This window comes from Psammomys obesus, unplaced genomic scaffold, assembly GCF_907164565.1.
Source record: "Psammomys obesus unplaced genomic scaffold, mPsaObe1.curated_primary_1811, whole genome shotgun sequence".
Lineage (NCBI taxonomy): Eukaryota > Metazoa > Chordata > Mammalia > Rodentia > Muridae > Psammomys > Psammomys obesus.
This window is the reverse complement of record NW_026591086.1, coordinates 56,702,081-56,719,791: the sequence shown is the minus strand read 5'-3', so window position 1 is coordinate 56,719,791 and position 17,711 is coordinate 56,702,081. Positions and strand designations below refer to the sequence as shown.

At 45.5% G+C, this 17,711-nt stretch overlaps 1 protein-coding gene across 1 annotated transcript in view; it reads right to left on the bottom strand.

Moving 5' to 3' along the window:
• Nucleotides 1-17,711, bottom strand: part of Hs6st3 (heparan sulfate 6-O-sulfotransferase 3) — a 713,852-nt gene that overhangs the window by 695,293 nt on the left and 848 nt on the right. The window contains exon 3 of the mRNA XM_055609593.1: nucleotides 17,314-17,708. Coding sequence (XP_055465568.1) covers nucleotides 17,314-17,708 — 395 coding nt within the window. The remainder of the gene's footprint in view (nucleotides 1-17,313; nucleotides 17,709-17,711) is intronic.

The following is a 17,711-nucleotide window of genomic DNA, read 5'->3' as shown; positions in this document are numbered from 1 at the left end:
GGTGTCGCCAGACACACAGCCCAGCTGCTTCCTGCCTGCTCTCTGCTTACTGACTGTCAACATGGTGTCGCCAGACGGCTCACTGCATCTATCCTCTCAGCCAAAGCTGCCGCCTCGTCCACACTCTCCCTGCCGGGATGCACTGTTATCCTCAAACTGTGAGCCAGATAAACCTCTTCTGCAAGGTGCTTGTGTGTATGTGTGTATGTGTGTCTGTGTGTGTATGTCTGTGTTTGTGTCTATGTGTGTGTGTGTCTGTGTGTTTGTGTCTATGTGTGTGTGTGTCTGTGTGTTTGTCTCTGTGTGTGTGTGTCTGTGTGTGTATGTCTGTGTGTGTCTGTGTGTTTGTCTCTATGTGTGTGTGTGTCTGTGTGTGTATGTCTATGTGTCTGTGTGTCTGTGTCTGTGTGTGTCTGTGCGTGTGTCTCTGTGTGTGTGTCTCTGTGTGTGTATGTGTCTGTGTGTATCTGTGTCTGTGTGGTCAGTGTGTATATGTGTGTGCATGTGTGTATCAGTGTTTGTGTACATGTGTGTATGAGTGTGTGTACATGTGTATATCAGTGTTTGTATATATGTGTGTATCACTGTGTGCATGTGTGTATCAGTGCGCGTGTGCGTGAGTGTATCAATGTGTGTGCATGTGTGTATCAGTGTATGCGTGTGTGCGTATGTATGACAGTGTGGTGTTAAGGAATGCAACTCCTCCGTCTTCATTTCCAGACAGGGTCTCTATCTGAATCCAGATCCCACTGGCCAGCAAGGGCCATAATCTCGCTTTCTCTGCCTCCTGGTACTAGGATTTCAGGATTGCCCTGTTCTTTCTCCAGCAGTCTGGGGCACTGAACTCAGGTCTCACTAGCTCTTTACCAACTCTCACCAGCTCCCAAGCTGCTTCCTGTACTTGGTCACCAATGATAACAGTGACTAGGGAGCCTCTGTTGTCTCCTGTTTCCCCTCTCTGCCTATGCCCAGTAGCACACATGTCCTGTTACACGACAACGGCCTGGAGAAAAGACAGCTGACATGGCACTGGATCTCCAGAGCAGCACAGCGCCAGGTGCCTCCACGCCTTGTCAGCTGCCCAGCACTCTGCCCTGTCCTGAGCTTCCCTCAACACAGCCTTGCCACCTCAGGATGCCTGTGAGGGAGCATGGCTTCACTGAGCATCAGCACAGACCCAATAAACACTTCCCCACTCTCTGCAGCCTCCTGTCCTGACTCTTTTTTATTATTATTACAATTTATTCACTTTGTATCCCCACTGTAGCCCCTTCCCTCATCTATGCCCAGTCCCACCCTTCCTCCCTCTTCTCCTCCCATGCCCCTATCCAAGTCCACTGATAGGGGAGGTCCTCCTCCCCTTCCATCTGACCCTAGCTTATCAGGTCTTATCAGGACTGTCTGCATTATCCTCCTCTGTGGCCTAGTAAGGCTGCTCCTCCATCAGGGGGAAGTGATCAAAGAGCAGGCCAATCAGCTCATGTCAGAGACAGTCCCTGTTCCCCTTAGTAGGAAACCCACTTGAAGACTGAGCTGCCATGGATTATATCTGTGCAGGGGCTCTGGGTCCTCTCCATGCATGGTCCTTGATTGGAGTATCAGTCTCTGAAGGACCCCCTGGGCCCAGGTTTTTCAGCTCTGTTGTTCTCCTTGTGGAGCTCCTGTCCTCTCCAGGTTTTTTGTCTCCCTCTTCTTCCATAAGGTTCCCTGCATTCTGCCCAAAGTTTGGCTATGAGTCTCAGTATCTCCTTCAATACCCTGCTGGGTAGAGTCTTTCAGAGGCCCTCTGCAAAAGGCTCCTGTTCTGTTCCTTGTCTCCTATTTCTCCTCTGGGCAAACAGGATAGACACCTGTCCCTGCTCTTTGGGACCTCCTTTATTCCTCATATCTCAGCTGTCCCGGGACTCCCATGAGCTCAGTGATGGCCAGGCACCAATGGCGCTTGTAGGTCTGCTCCCATCACTTCCCCAGAAGAGAAGGTCGGCAGATCGTGCACAAACGCAGAGGATAAAGGCCTAGCCCAAACATGGACGCTGTAAACATATATTTTATCACATCCTTGTCCTGAGCCAGCTCGTCAAAGCCATGGGTGGTCTGCGTGGTCTGCAATAGTCTAAGCTTGTTTCGTGAGTGTGAATTACCTTCCTCAGAAAATGCAGCTTCTCCGAACCCTCCCCACTCACCCTAACTCAGGATCAGCTGAGCCGTGTGCATCTTCGCTCACACCCGGTATTCACCGCGTCTGCCTGCTGGGAGATCTTACACATTCAGCAACACTGGAGACAAAATTCTCCCTCGAGTGGGAGACACCCAGACAATAGAGGCCCAGTGTCTTTAGAACCCGTGACTGAAACCTGAAGAATAGCCCAAGATGGAAAACATGTGCATGTCATTCACAAACATGACTTTGCTCATAATGCAGAACAAAATGTAACCGCTTCTTGCTAATCACAATAGCACGATGTGTGTCAAGCTTGTGAATGTCCTGCTTCACACAACACTGACCTCTGACTCTTCAATACCTGGCATCCCTGTGCCCCGATAAAATACTAAAGTACTAAGGCAGAAGGGACTTCTCCCCCTCTCTACAGAGCACTGTTCATTCTCTCTAACTTCCACACTTCTTTTTCATCTTCTGGAGCACAGGTCAGCATCTGTCCTTTACCCACAGGGCTGGAAGCATGCTGGCAAAGAGAGAAAGAAACAGAAAGATGCCAGGAGACTGAGGCGGAAGCCACAGTCACTTTATAGTATGTGATGCAGTGTCTCATCCCTGAAGGTGGATTCCTGTTAAAATCATTAAAGTCACTATTGGGGGAAGAGGGATGAGTTTGAGATTCTTCTTTTAAAGGGGAGTACATCATAATATTTATAGATAAGTTTGAGCAATGGTTTTACTGCTTAGATTTTAGAACTCTAAATATCAAAATTATTTTCTTCATTCCAGCATATTGCCAAACCCCTCTATCTATGCTACACTGCTTTCAATTCCATGTTACTCCCTCTCTCTTCAGCTAATTCAAATCCTTTCTTTTTCCTGTTCATTGCTGAAAATATTTGCAGCCATTTCTTAAAGCATACCTTCCTTGGAGCTTTTATTAAAAAGTTATGATTTCAGTGCTAGAAATTGATTTAAATATTATGATACATATAATCATTTTCAAATAATTTTGTCAATGACTTACATGACTGATTTTCTTCCCTAGAAGTCAAGGCCAAGTCTTCTGTCCGGTGCCTGTGTTGGGCTCTATACAATCATAAATGAATAATCGGTCAATCAAGACATTCCCTCTAGGGGCCAGGAGACAGGAAACAAATTTAAGGCAAAATTAGAAGTCTGTGTTGTCTGTCGGGCTATGGTTGGAAAATATTTCTGACAAAGAACTGGTGTGTCAGGTTTTGTGTTTCGGTTTTCCACCGGTTCCATCTTCCCGTCTCTCTTCCGGACTTGAAGATGGAGCCCCAGTCACTGTCCTCAGCCAGTCCACGGCCCTGGTCCCACATGAGCACACAACCCATCTATCTAACCCCAAACCTCATCGCTCCCTGGCCCTGTGCTTGTGATCCAAGCCTTGACGTCCGCTCTCTCCCAAAACCCACTTTCTCCTGCTTATGTGCCTGATAGTCCCTGGAGTCCTGAGCTTGACTTCTCTCCACTTTTGGAAACCACTCCAAGAACTTGCTGAATCGGACTTGAGAATGACCATTATGAAGGAAGACAGATTTATACTCACAGGTCCTTGGCAACATGAGACACTGAACACCACTCGTGATCACACAGGGAGCATAGGAGTACACCAGAAGGCAGGGCCTTAAAAACATAGGCAAGAGCCTTCATTAAAGATTCCGTGAGAAGAAACAAGGAAGCAGGTGACTCTTTTCTCATAGACGCTGCCTCCAGCCGCCTGGTGTTCATTTTAAGGTGATTAATGAGGCAAATGATGGTGGCATTGAAGAGCCATTAAGAAAGTATCAGGTACGTTTTTAAGCCATGCTTGTCATTGTTGTGGATCACAGGGATCATCGCTGGATAGGACTGTTGGTTGCTTCCCTCCTGTGGAAGCTAGGGTACAGTAATGACACACATATATTGGGGTAACCACCAGCTCTCCAGTGGGACATATGACCCCACTCATACCTGGTACCAGAAGCCTAGCCAACTACTCAGATCTAGTGATGCCATGACCTTGGAGGAAAATTTACAATCCCTGCTTTACTACACCAGCATAATCCCTAACTACAGTCTAAACATTTGTTCTCGTACCTACAGGCAAGTGAGGCTCTTATTCTTCAAGGAAGCTTCTCTTTGCAATACATGGAGACCATTACAGAAAACCACAACCATCAAAATGCAGAGCTGTGGCCCAGTCCCAATGGCTGCACCTAGGAAACAGTTCCTACACCGAAGGCTCGAGGATCTCTGTCAAAGAGGGGGGGAAGATTTCAAGAGGCGGAGAATCGGGCAGATTGGGGTGAGACTGTGTCTACTAATTTCAGGAGCTACACCCATAGAGCCTCACCAACATGGCTGCCAAAACATGAGCTGAGCAAGATCAATGATAGACATGCTAATGTGAATGAGGGAAAGTCCCTGAGGCATCAGCTATCCACAGAGCTACAGGCAACTAAGGAGCAACGAGGGTGGGAAAAGCAGTCTTTCCCAGGAAGGGCACACCAACTGCTTCCTCACTTCCAACTGGGTCCCTGAAAACATACACATGTAAGACCATGCAGTCTGAGAAGGCTGTACTAAGTATTTAGGAGTGTGTGTGTGTGTGTGTGTGTGTGTGTGTGTGTGTGTGTGTGTAACAACAACGAAAGAGAAAGGGGCCATGAACTTGAAAGAGGGGAGAAAACACATGGAAGGTTTGAAGGGAGGAAAGGAAAAGGAGAAATGATGGAATGATATAATCTCAAAAAACAAAAACCATATCTTAACATTTTATTAGAGTTATGGGCTCTAGAATAAGTGGTTTTCTTCTGAAAACTCTGCCAGAAGGTGAGTCATTTACGCTATCTACAAATTAGCTAAGTTTGGGAAGGCCAGCAACTCCAGGGGACAGCAAAATCCCAGGTGACGAGAATGAAGCATCAGCCTGAGAATGAGTTTTCTGTCATTATCGGTTTTCTTTCAACACTCAGCCACCGCAAAGAGCTCCACGTGGGCCTCATCCACGCAAGCCTGTCCTCCTGGCACTGACCAGCAAACGCCACACCGTGCCTGAGACGAGCCTCCTGACCAAGCCAAACCACCCTGCTAACAGATCTCCACTACAATGTGGAAGATATTCCAGAAGATTTTTTTCGGTTCTAAACATACTTCCTGCTTTGTCTGTAATTGGCTTTACCCTGACAAAACAGCACAGCAGATCATCAGCTCCTAAATCTGCTCAAATAAAGAAGTATGATTTCCTCTTCAAAACACACTAACCTCTTGCTATACTTTATCTCTGCCATATAAAGGCGCTAACACAAAATTAAAAGTATCAATTTTATGGGGGCTGGAGAGCTGACTCAGCAGGTAAGAGGATTTTCTGCTCTCACAGAGAACACAAGTTCAGTGCCCAGCCCCCGCTAGGCAGCTCACAACCACCTGTCAGTCCAACTCCAGGCCATCTGACAACTTCTTCTGGCTCCTGCAGGCACCTGCACTCACCACACACACACACACACACACACACACACACACACACACACACACAAACCCATTTTAGGATCATTTCCTCAAAAGGGTAAAACATTTTGGACCTAATCTATAGCAAACTGCTGGGCTGGCGAAGGTGCCTAAAGGTCTCAAAGAAGTATACATTTAGATCAGTCTTTTATGTTACGCTATTTCCTATTTTAAAAGAAGTTGACCATTACCTTAGCGAGTTAGCGAGCTGAATGTGCATTTTCACACTTTCAGCTTTATCTTTGTCATTCCTGGTTTTTGAAACTTTATAAAAGCTGAATAATATATTTATTGCACTTCCAAAGTCCAATTTCTTTTCCTCTTCTATTTTACATTAAGACTTCGCACCCTGCACGTGGATTTGAGTCTGTTTACCACTTTATACCTTACAAAGTGCTTCTATGTCTACTTTCCTAACCCACAGCAGCTCTAGAACTGGGAAGGACACATGCAGTCTTATAGATGGCCTAATAATTTGCTAGACTCACTTACTTTTACTCTTCCATTAATTCAGTCACCGTTTCCTTGACAGGTATGTGTGCCAGGCACTATTCTAGGCCCGGGAGGAAACAAACAGGATCAGTGTCCTTGGAAGACATATCTGACAAGGAGGACCAATACACAAAAATAAGTAAGAGCATGAGGAAGCCCAAAATGTAGTCCTCGATGTTGAACTTCGGAGTTGTAGATCTTTGCATGAAACCGTCCTTCCACCCTAATCTAAATTACATAGTGTCAAGGTCCTCTTTCCCATTGAATAGTTTTATTTCTGCAACTTAGCTCTCTTTGAGTTTCTAAAGGGTCATAGACTGTTGCAACTCTCTGAGTGATCCAGTTGGTCACTGTCAAAATGAGTCAAAACTCTCTGTCCAGAACAATAGTGTAGATAATCAAGGGAATATTCCTCCTTCAAACTCACAACACACACATGGGGTGGGGAGAAGAGAGGGAAGGGGAAAAGAAGGGAGGGGAGGAGGGAAAAGGGGAAAGGAGGGGAGGGGAGGGCCAATCCCAATATCGAAGAATGAACACTGAAAATTGGGAATTGGGAGAAGCTGGTCACTATATAGTGAATGCATAAATTGAAATATCACGCTGAGCTCCATTAATATGTAAAACTGTTAACTGAGGGAAGGAGCAAGAGAGGAAAGAATGAAAGAAAGAGGAAGGAAGAGGGGACTAAGAGGAGGGGAAGGAAAGGGGGTGCTGAGAGGCAAGAGCTGCTGGCATGCTCAGTAGTGGAGCTCTGAGCCTGGCATCCGAAAGGCCGGGTTCTACCCCAGCGCCGAAACAGGGAAGCAAAGACATTCAGACCTGGAGCACAGCACACCCAGAGAACTGCGCACACTAACTGATAATCTGCACAAGTCCACACCTGAAGTATCATCATCAGTCCTGTAGGAAGCATTTCTACATTGTGTCTCAGGCCACACGCTAGTAAGTGAACTAGTCCCACGTCCCATTAGTAATTCATGACTTGCTTGTGAAAGTGCAGGGACAGCAGTACCACAGGCCTAACACAATGAATATCTTAGTAGGGAGAAATTAACAAATGAATTGTTGCAGATCAATAGGTGTTGAAGAGAAAATTACAACAGTAGTAAAGCTTAAATAATTTATACACGATATTGATTTTTTCATTATATTAATTATTCTTTATAGCACACATAAGGAACTTGGAGAATAAAACCTTCAAAGCAAAGAGATTTATCTGCAGTGATGTTTTAGGCTTCAGCCCAAATGTAAAAGGCAAACAACGTACCTTGATAGTCACAGATATTTTAGGTTAATAAATAAACTTAATACTTCCAAAGCGGCTAAATTTCTCCTCGTTGTTAAAAGTTTTCCTGCACAAATGCATTTTATGTGCGCAGCTGGAAATAGCAATGGAGAAATCTTAACAGAACATACTAGAAATAGAAGCCAGACGTGGATAGTCCTGTCACCTTAGCCCTGGAGCTGGAGTCAGTGAGTTCAAGGCCAGCCTGGTCCACACAAGATCAAGGCATAAAGCAAACACACACAAAAATTGGAAATAGGGTCCCTGTGGGCCCACCTGTCTCATTGTGTGAGTGGACAGTTTAAGAAGGAAATGGTAAGGTTGTGTGAGGAAGAAACAGTCCCTGACCCCTTACTCAGATATTTTTCAGCAGCTGGACGTAACTCCAGTTCGACAAGCACTTAGAACTGATAGCTTGTATAGCCAACAGAAGTTGCCTCCCAAGTCGGTTTTATCGAGGAAAGAAAGGACACCTGAATTCCACCTTATTTGCAGGCTGCTCAGAAGCTAGCTGCATCATAGATCCGTGAGCTAGACAAACACAAGGGGGCGCTGTATACAGAGGGGCAGGAGAGTTCCGCTCTCCATGCACGGATGACTCAAAATCCTGACCTACGGATACCCAGAACAGACGCACACGGATCCCACGGAAGGGGCTGTGTATGGATAGTTAATTGGACATTAATTTTGCCATCTATAAATAATAACAATTCACTCGTAGCATTTGGCTCTCGGAAGGAAAGCTTGTTCCCTGGTTCCTGGGCCTACCAATTATTTAAAAATCTTCCAGAATTTAATGCTAGGATATTTTAAGTTTGTTTTTCGTTAGCATGCAAGTAAAGGGTTTCCTCATAGCATTTTCCTACTTATCCAGCTTCAGTTGGTTGCACACACTCACACACCGCACTCCATCATGGCCCTCCCAGCGCTAGGACCTCCTCTCATGAAAATACCACACGACGCTCCTCAGCCCCCTTCCTTAAAAGCATCTTTTGTCCCATCTCATGGTCCAGTCCCCAGTGTTTGGGCCATCACCTACATCTATTTCCAGGTAAATACAACACATTTACAATATTTTACATAGAAAGGTTCTGGAGTGTAGGGTGTGAGGAATAACACATGCCGCCATGCTTCAGAAGTCTTTCCAGATTAAAAGCGAATAAATTCAGATCACTTCCAATGACACTGTCTCTCCCTCTCTTCTCCTCTCCTTCTCCCTCTCCCTCTCCCCATGTCTCGCAGAACTAACGCCCATAAATGTTGCTCTGATGACTCTTAATGCTTGTGAAAGACAGTGTAAGCAGCCGTGAGCCTCCAGTCTCATAAACACGGTCCTGCAGACTACAGCCACTTTTGCACACCGCTTGTCACGCTTTAACTAACATTGCTCTATAGCTCCAAACCTACGAAATGCCGCACACAGATGTAACATAGAACGTGCGTGGTGTACTGTGCTTTCTAACACGGATCTAACAGCCCAAATCTGTCACTATTAACCAGCTGGTTCAGGTGCATTCTGGTGACAAGTATCCAAGATAGCAAGACTTTTTTCCCCCAGCAAATGTCCCTGTGGTGACTTTCCTTTGTAAAGGGTCCTTTCTCCACTTTCACCATTCTTTAAGTGGGTACCGGGTTCTGTGCAGAAGATACGCAAACAATTCAGCTCTCTGTTGTCCATCTCATTCATTGACAAGGACTGGGGCATCCATAACATGAGGAAGAAACTTCAGACTATCTGAAGACACTGTGCAAGTCACTCTCCTGCTGCTGCCCTTCCATCTGCACAACCCTGGGTTCGTTCCCATTTTTCTCTGCCTCACGAGAGTCCACGAGACAGTCAACTAAGTAGTTACTGTCAGCTTCCAGGGAACAGCGTCAGTGAGAGACAACGAAAAAAAGATGAGCAGGTGAGAGGAGAAAGTGGTCAGGACATACGCTCCCAGCTCTTTATCTCTCACTGCCTCAGGATTACGCAGTTCCAGCAGAAGCTTTCCACAAACAGCTCTTATCCATATACCTCTTCTGGGGTTTCTCCTGCTGAGACAGTAGCTCATGATAGCTATCAGCATAAAATATGTTTAACGTCAGTCTTCCCCCTTGCTACCTCCTATCCATCCAGTTGGTAACCCATCTGGTTACTGGGGTAAAAATCTCCCTTTGTTATTCATTTAAAAGTACCTGGAGGTCCAATGTCATTCCCTTATCCCGGTCCATATATACCCAATTGGTCCCTTTAAAATCCCGGCTGGTGCCAGGGCCCTTACTAATAAAGGCAGTAATGCTGTGAGATTGCAACGTGCTACAAGGGAGAAGGTATCTGCCAATAAATACAAAGCAGCAACATCTAAATATGCTTTTGCCCCAAATCAGATAGCCCGTTGATGGCTGGTAGCCTCTCAGAAACACACAAAGGAGTCAGCGCTATTGTGCACCATACAATGGCCTGTCTTCTCCAGTCTCATTACTTCTGGTTCACTTCTCCGGGTTCACTCACCTTGGTTACTGTGGCCCTCCTCCTCCTCTGTCACCGTCTGCAGTGTACACTGTCACCCTGTCCTCTCCTCCTTCACGTGACTTCGTGTTTTGCTGAAGTACAGGTGGCTTCTCCTCAGACTGCCATCATACCAGCTCTAACTTCATGTTCGAAGACATAGTCCGTAAAAATCCTACAGGTTTCTAATTGTGGTCCATCAGACATGTTTGTAATTACAAACTCAGGATCTTGAATTCTTTGGAAGAATACTCTGTGTGTTTAGTGAATAAGTACCAAGGAAATCGAAGTGATTGACATTCACATCACCCTGTGCTTATAAAGAAATTAGAATGCACAGCCCAACATAAATCCACAGCATTAGATCAAGGGTTCTTAAAACAAATGAAGTACCTACCAATGAAAGCATGGTTAGATACGAATAATAGCAATGAACTAAAAATATTTATGTGCCCACAGGCAACTAATTCAATTTCACTGTAGGACTTTTTCATGTATGAATTTAATTGTGTATGTTTAAACATTTTATTGCTATTTCATTAATTTCCCATTAGAAAAAAATCAGTATGCTTCTGGGGGGAAAAACTTCCCTTTTCCATTTAACTAAGTACCCACTGAGTATCCCTAGTACCCTACGAATCAATATTTACTTTTTATCTTCTAGGCCATTTTTTAAATTAGAACTTACCAGTTAACTTCTATTCTATTTAGATAAAGATTCCAGATTCCAAAAGGATATCATAGATTTACCTTTCGTTTTATTTTAACACAATACAGGATATATGTATAAGACAAGTCCCAAGAAAATATAACAGCTAACTATACACACACACACAAATGTGTATACACACGATTTCCTAACTCTGTCCGAAGAGCACGTCACAAGCTAGTGGTGCTTAGGTTATAATGCAAGAGATTATACTCTTACCATGCCCCACTTTCCAGAAAAGAAAGGGATGTGTAGGGCAGGTGATTGATAACCCAAGGCCACACAGCAAGAGGCTGAACCACATTAAAGTCCCTTGAGTTTGCCTTTGGAGTCCACATTCTTAGACCTTTACAGAGCCACAGATATCACAGCAGTGCTGTTTTCAGTCACAAGTAAGTTTTGCCGCTGGATTCCTCCAATCTCTCTTGAGGACATTTTCCCAATTCATCGTCTCTTCTGTGGTTCCTCAGCATCACAATCTCCAAGCAGACCAGTCCAAACTCTGCTGTCTGGTTTGGACAGTAGTGATCACACGTCTCAATATGGCTAAGAGTGGAGGCCTCCACCATCCTTCAGTTCAACCTCATTTTTTTTTTCTAAATTAAAAATGTACACTGAAATAACCTTTCCAAAATCTTAGTCTCAGATGAATTGCTGATGCCTCTCTTTTGTAAGGGAAAATCTCCCGGAAGTAGTCCAATAAGCCTTACCTTTCTTACTTTCCTTTTTACTTTGGATAATCAGATGTAGCATCATGCTAATTGTGGGTCTCAAGAGCTAACAAGTAGAATTTACACCCAAAATAACAGTCATGAAGCAAAGTGTCCGATAATTTTCTAAAGGACCACAATCTTGTCAATTACACCATAATTTTTAAAGGCAGTCTAAAAGCAGGCATTCACTGGGCTTCTTCCGGGGTTTAATCTCCGTGCTGAGCACTTCACGTGTCTTTTACAGAGCAATGGTATATGCCACAGGAAAATTAAAAACAAATAATGAGCTCTAAGTTAACAATGTCTGAGTACATTTCCCAACATATTGTTAAATGTTCAGCTATACCTGATAGAAAGCGCCATTAGCCAACTAAAATCAACAGAGAATTCGTCCATGATACCCAAGATCTAGCAAATTCAAACACAAGGTAACAGGTTATTACAAATATATAAATAAGAGTTCCCTATTCAACTGCTTTCATATTAACCCTACCCAACACTGTATTCATAACTCTAAACGTCATATTAGGTTTAACTGTCTCAAACTACTTACGTCATTATCACGCATACATAGTTTTCAAATGCTGCAAGCTTTCGTTGTTGTCTTTAGTTAAAGTGAGATGATAATAATTAGCTTTGGGGGATTGTACAAGAGTCTGAGATTAAGCAAACCCACATTGTTGGCTAAATTTACCTAGCTTCTAATTATCTCTCAAACATTTTTGTTTCTCTAAAGTTGAGCCTACCAAAAACAGCACAGGAACAAGAAAGAGAGGGCCAGGAACACATCGCCTGTTATCACTCAATAAACACCAAACGTGTTAACCTCTTCCTAACTCCCAGCAAATATTGGTGGCTCTAGGCAGAAGCATACTTTAACAAACCTTGTCATGACCAACTAAGGGAATGCGGTGTGCAGACAGAACAAAACCTCATCTTTTTTATATTGCACTGCACACAAACCTTGTGGTTAGGAAAAAAAATAACCTTCTTGGCAGTTCAACATTTCTAATTAGAAGAGACAGCAAATAGAACATGCTTTGTAAACCGTGAAGACTATAATATTCTAGAATCTTTGAATCAGGGTACTAAAATGAAGACATACATTTTAGCATGTTGTCTAAAGACAAAGTACAATGAGGTTCCAAAGCAGTTTTGTTTGTTTTAGGATGAGTTCTGTTGTATTTTCTCATCTTATCTTTTTGTATTTATTAAGAAAACAATGTCATTAAAGGGACTAAATACTTTGGGCTCTGAATGTGTCTAACAGTCTCTTCTTTCAGATTGTACTTTTCTGAAGCTCCCTTGCAGAAATATTTACCAATACTGGAGAGCTGACTGATTCATTTATAATCTTGGTTGTTCTTTTCTGATCATAATGTAGGGAAGGGGAGAAGACACCTTAAAAGCAGCTTAGATTTGAACTAAGGATTCTGAAACTAAAGGCCACCCAAGGCCGATTTTCCCAGGAGGGAATTTCGTGGCCGTGGTTAAGCAGATTCGCCTGAAGCACCCACTGCTGAGGACCACGCCCTGCAGAAGGGCTCCTGCTCACTGGAGACAGCTACACATTTCACACCGTCCTCTCTCCAGGGGAACCCCACCAGGTCTCACCCTGGTTTTACATTCGGGGTTGGTTCAAAACAAGTCTCCTTCACCTTCCGCACCTTCTTATTTTGAGAACTGAAGGCAACTTGAATATTTCTCCTAATGTTTTCCATCTTCACAGTAAATATTACCGATGCCTTCAGTTACTGTGAATGTGGCTTTCAGGTGCTATCAATCAGGTGGACTGTCATTTGCTTGAAAGCTTTACCTCAACAGAATGCAAAGAAGATGCCTGAAGGTGTTTCTTTCTCTTTTATTAGCGCCTGCGCCTGGCACCACTGAAGAGCTAGTGGTCCACCTGGGCCCTGCATCCCTACTAGCACCATGTTCTCCGATCTCACACATTCGCCCCGTTTACCTGTCTCGCATATTGGGGTGCTTCCCTAGGAGATGTACAGGAATGTGGGGAGACAGAGCCCATGTTCCCAGGCACTGCTAACACCATCTCCACACTCTCCTGTTCAGCTGTGTACCTACACCGGTCGGCAACCCTCTCTAGCCGAAGTAGGTTTGTATCGCTTGAGCACAGGGTCCTGTCTAGTACCAAATCCATGCAACATCATCCACCCTGGCAAGATCGATGGAACACAAGCAGTAAAAGACAGAAGTCCGCTCCCCATCCCACAGAAGGGTGGAGGAGAGTATTTTCCAGCATCAGGTAAGATGGAAGATGACGATACCCATTTACCAAGGTTAAAGCTGTCTTCCTAACAGGAAGGCTCACACAAGATTGACACTGCTCAAAACTCCATTCCCAGAACTATCAGAGTACCTGACATACAAGTATCAGAAGTAGGTTAAGGACATATATGAACATAGAAGTCACAGTACTCGGAGCACTGAACAGAGTGACAAAATGAAGACATGAATTCCCCAAGGACTCCTCAGTGACATCATCTCCTCTTTTTAAGAGTTGAAATGCTCATCAAAATTGGGGGATTAGTGATAGCTTCAGTGGCTTTTATCTTTTTAATTTTGGCATAAAATGCTATGATTCAATCCATACTTAACAGTGGTAAAGAGAACCCTAAAGACTGGGTCATACAGACAAAGGGGAAGAGACATAAAATAAAAAGGAGCACAACTGGAGAGAAGGATCGGCGAGTACAATGTTTAGCACACGAGAGGTGGATCTGAGTTCAGAACTCCAGTGCCTGTGTAAAGCCACACTCCACAGCTGTGACTCCAGCATAGCTGTGCTGAGACGGAAGGCAGAGGCAGGAGGATCTCCAAAAGCCTGCAGGCCACCTAGCCTGCCATAAGCAGCTGCTAACAAGAGACCTGCATCGAGCCAGGCAGAGGGCAAGAACTGACATGTGAGGTTGTCTTCTGACCTGCGCAGGCACTCCATGGCATGCACGTGCCCAGCTCTCCTCCCTAACACGACCCCCCCCCAGAGATTTCTGTTTTAAGATGAATGCACAAGGCAGCAAGAAAGGATAACATACTGAGGAAATGAGAGGGAAAAACATCACACACAAAAGAGGAAATCCTTGGTAGGATGATAAAAAAGAGGGAGAAGCCACGTTCCTGTCGGTTTCCTCCCATCCCAAAACCATTGTCTGCATCAGAATTCACCTTTGTGCCATTCCAGGGTCTTGCCCATTCCTGGGCCTATGAAATCCGCATGATGCATCCTTCAGTTTCCCCATGTTCTCTCAAAGTTGCCTTTCCCTCTTCCGTCTGTAGTCTGAGTGTCCCTCCCTCCTCTCTCACTACCCGGGTACCATATACACAGGTATTGAATGTCAAGTGCTACATTCCGGCATATTAAACTACATATACATAGTACACTAAGTATGTTCCAGGGATTAGCTCGTCCAGCTCTCATAACACAACGCTAGGGGACATCTTGACTGTTATTTGCACGATGAAGCAGAGGGAATGTGGGACTCAGACTTGGGCAGAGACTGACTTGCTCCTTGTACATAGAACGTGCCAGATCCACGTGCTTCCATCTGCAGAGTCTTGCACTTACCCAGTATGTGACCACAAGGGCATTGATCCTTAAGAGAAATGGGGACGAGCTGCCAAGAGGGGACCAGAAGCAGAGTGCCTTGGGGAAATAAAACCAACAGGCGCTCCTTCTCAATTTTGCTTAGAGTCAGCCCGATTTGAAGTAGAACCTTGTTCCCATTATGTAGCAATAGATTATCTGCCATTTTGCATTGTGGAAATGTACCCTCCATTATCCAGGCTAATCTTGTTGACTGTAGAATGCTGTACACAGACATTACAATGACAGACAACTAATTCAATCTTCTCTGCTAGCAAGATGCTACTATTAACGTCTCTTCAATGCCTTCCCTATAGCTTTCCATGCAGGGCACTTCACATAGATCACAGCGATTCCTTCCTACGGTATCTAGGAGAAAAGTAACTGGGACTCACCGGGGAAAGGGAGAGGAGGAGGGAAGAAATGAGAAGGTTATACAGTGCGACACAAAAGGCCACCAAAAAAAAAAAAAAAAATTAAAGCAAAACAAGTCAGCGCACAATGATCGATTATCTGATAACTTGCATCACAAAAAGAAATGAATGTTTATATGCCATTGCGAAATTGAAAACCTTATTTGCTTTTGATAGAAACCATGTGTTTAAATAGCCAAGGAGGAATTTTCCTCCATCAGAGAATACAGAGATAGCGCACACCTCCTAAGAAGGGAGACCCAATACTTGGGGCCTAGTTGTGGTCTTGGCAGCAGGGCCATCTCCCGCTCAGCCAAAACCCAATGGCCTCTGTTTCTCACCCTCTTCTGATTCCTGCAAATCTTCACACACCCACTAAGACCCTGTCTCCCTCTGCTTCTTAATAGGGACTCACTGAAGGTCACTGGGGTTTGACGTGCTGATGAGAGACTCCAGCTTTCCTAGGACGGAAGCAATGAAGCAGGCTCACTTCCTGGGATCAAACCAGGAAGGTGTACTATCTAAATCAAAGGGGCAAACCATGGCGTGGGCTAGAGCAGATGAAATCTCACTGAAGTAACAGAGCTACGTAATGGGAAGATCGAATGGAATACTTAATCCAAAAGTCTTAAGCTAAAAACACAATGGCAGGCTCTAAAATAATGAACTATTACAATACAGGTGCAAAGCCCTTCAAACAAACTGAGCGAGGAAGACTACCAGTTTCTTATTCTAACCAATTTCCATCAAACAAAGACAGTAGCAGCAAGGAGATAAAGTATTTAAAAAAAAAAAAACTGCCAGAGTAAAAGGAAAAAAAAAATTCTATAATGAAAGTCCGCTCATTCTCAGAGAAATGAAGTGGAATTAGATGCTTCAGTGATGGCAAATTTCAGAGTCTGGGCAGTTTCCAGTAAATGAAGCTTTTCCATAATGTCAAATGCACAAAGCTATCTGATAGCAATATATGAGCTGAATGTTTCAATTCCTATTTCCTTACACCAAATTGTTTGAAACCTTTAAGATAAAAACTTTAATAAACTAGTGTTCTGATCTTTTAATATTTTGTTCCCTTGAGCATTTCGGATTAATCTCCAGATGGCAATGGGCAGAAAGAGCATCCAAGCGCGTCCTTAAGCCCATGCGTCTCTCAGAGGATGGAAACGTGAGCAGCTGCCTTGGCAGTTGAGATGTCAAACTTTCTCGGTCCTGAAGGGCAGCACTGTTCTACGCGCTAGCGTTCCCTCTTGAAAGCAAGGGATCCTAGTTACTGGAGCACACCCAGGCTCACGGCAGGCCATGAACAAGTAATGTGGAAATAAACGGTTGGGATGGCTTAAGGGGAGGGGTGGGAATCTTGCTAAGGACAGCATGAGTCCTAGTATTGCCCAGAGACAGAGACTATCTCCGGAACTAGAATTATCACTGTGGAGCAAGAATTTGCACGTGTGTCTTCAAAGCGGCATCAAGAAGATAGTTCCCTGAGCCACTTAGGAGGGGATCATACTCCAGCTTCGCCCTTCCCGAAAAACTCTCGCTGCGTCTGCACACCCGCAGCCCACCCACCCCCCTTCTTCGGGTTTAAGTTCAAGATTCGCCCACTCTGGTCCAGCCCAGAGCCTCAGCATTCCGGAAATAGCGGTTCTGGACTGCCTGCTCCGAACAGCACAGCACCCCGTGCTAGGCGCGGGTCGGAACGCACCCGGGATGGCCACGGCCACCTCTGAAGGTGCCAGAGGGTGACTGGGAGCAGCAGGGCACGGGGGAGGAGCCAGCTCAGGGCAACCGGGGGTCTCTGACCCTTCGCCCCACTCTCTGGCGAGCGCCGCGGAGCAGCGAGGGGAGCGCGCGGGGCTGGAGGGGCCGGGACCTGGGGAGGGGGCGCCGGGGCCTCGGGGAGCCCACCGCAGCCCGGGCGCGCGGCCGTACCTGGCGTGGCTGTGGTTGCGGGGACAGTCCTTCTTCTCCATGATGGCCGGCACGCAGTTGGTGAGCTCGGTCCAGTCGGCGTGCAGCCCGCAGCTCCAGCCGGTGGAGAAGCGGGAGAAGAGCCAGGTGTCCTTCTTGCCGGGCCGGTGGCACGTGCACTTCTTCTGGCCGGCCTTGCAGGTGCACGGCTGCTCCAGGCGGATGTTGCGCACCAGGTGGCGGCCGAACGTGGTGCCCCCGGTCTTCTGGATGTGCAGAAACACGATCACGTCGCGCCCCTTGATGTTGAAGTCCACGAAGCGGGTCAGGTCCTTCGGGGTGAAGTTGAAGCGCGGCGCGAAGCGGGGCAGCGAGCCGTTCTCGGGCGCCTCGGGGTCCGGCTCCTCGTCCTCGTCCTC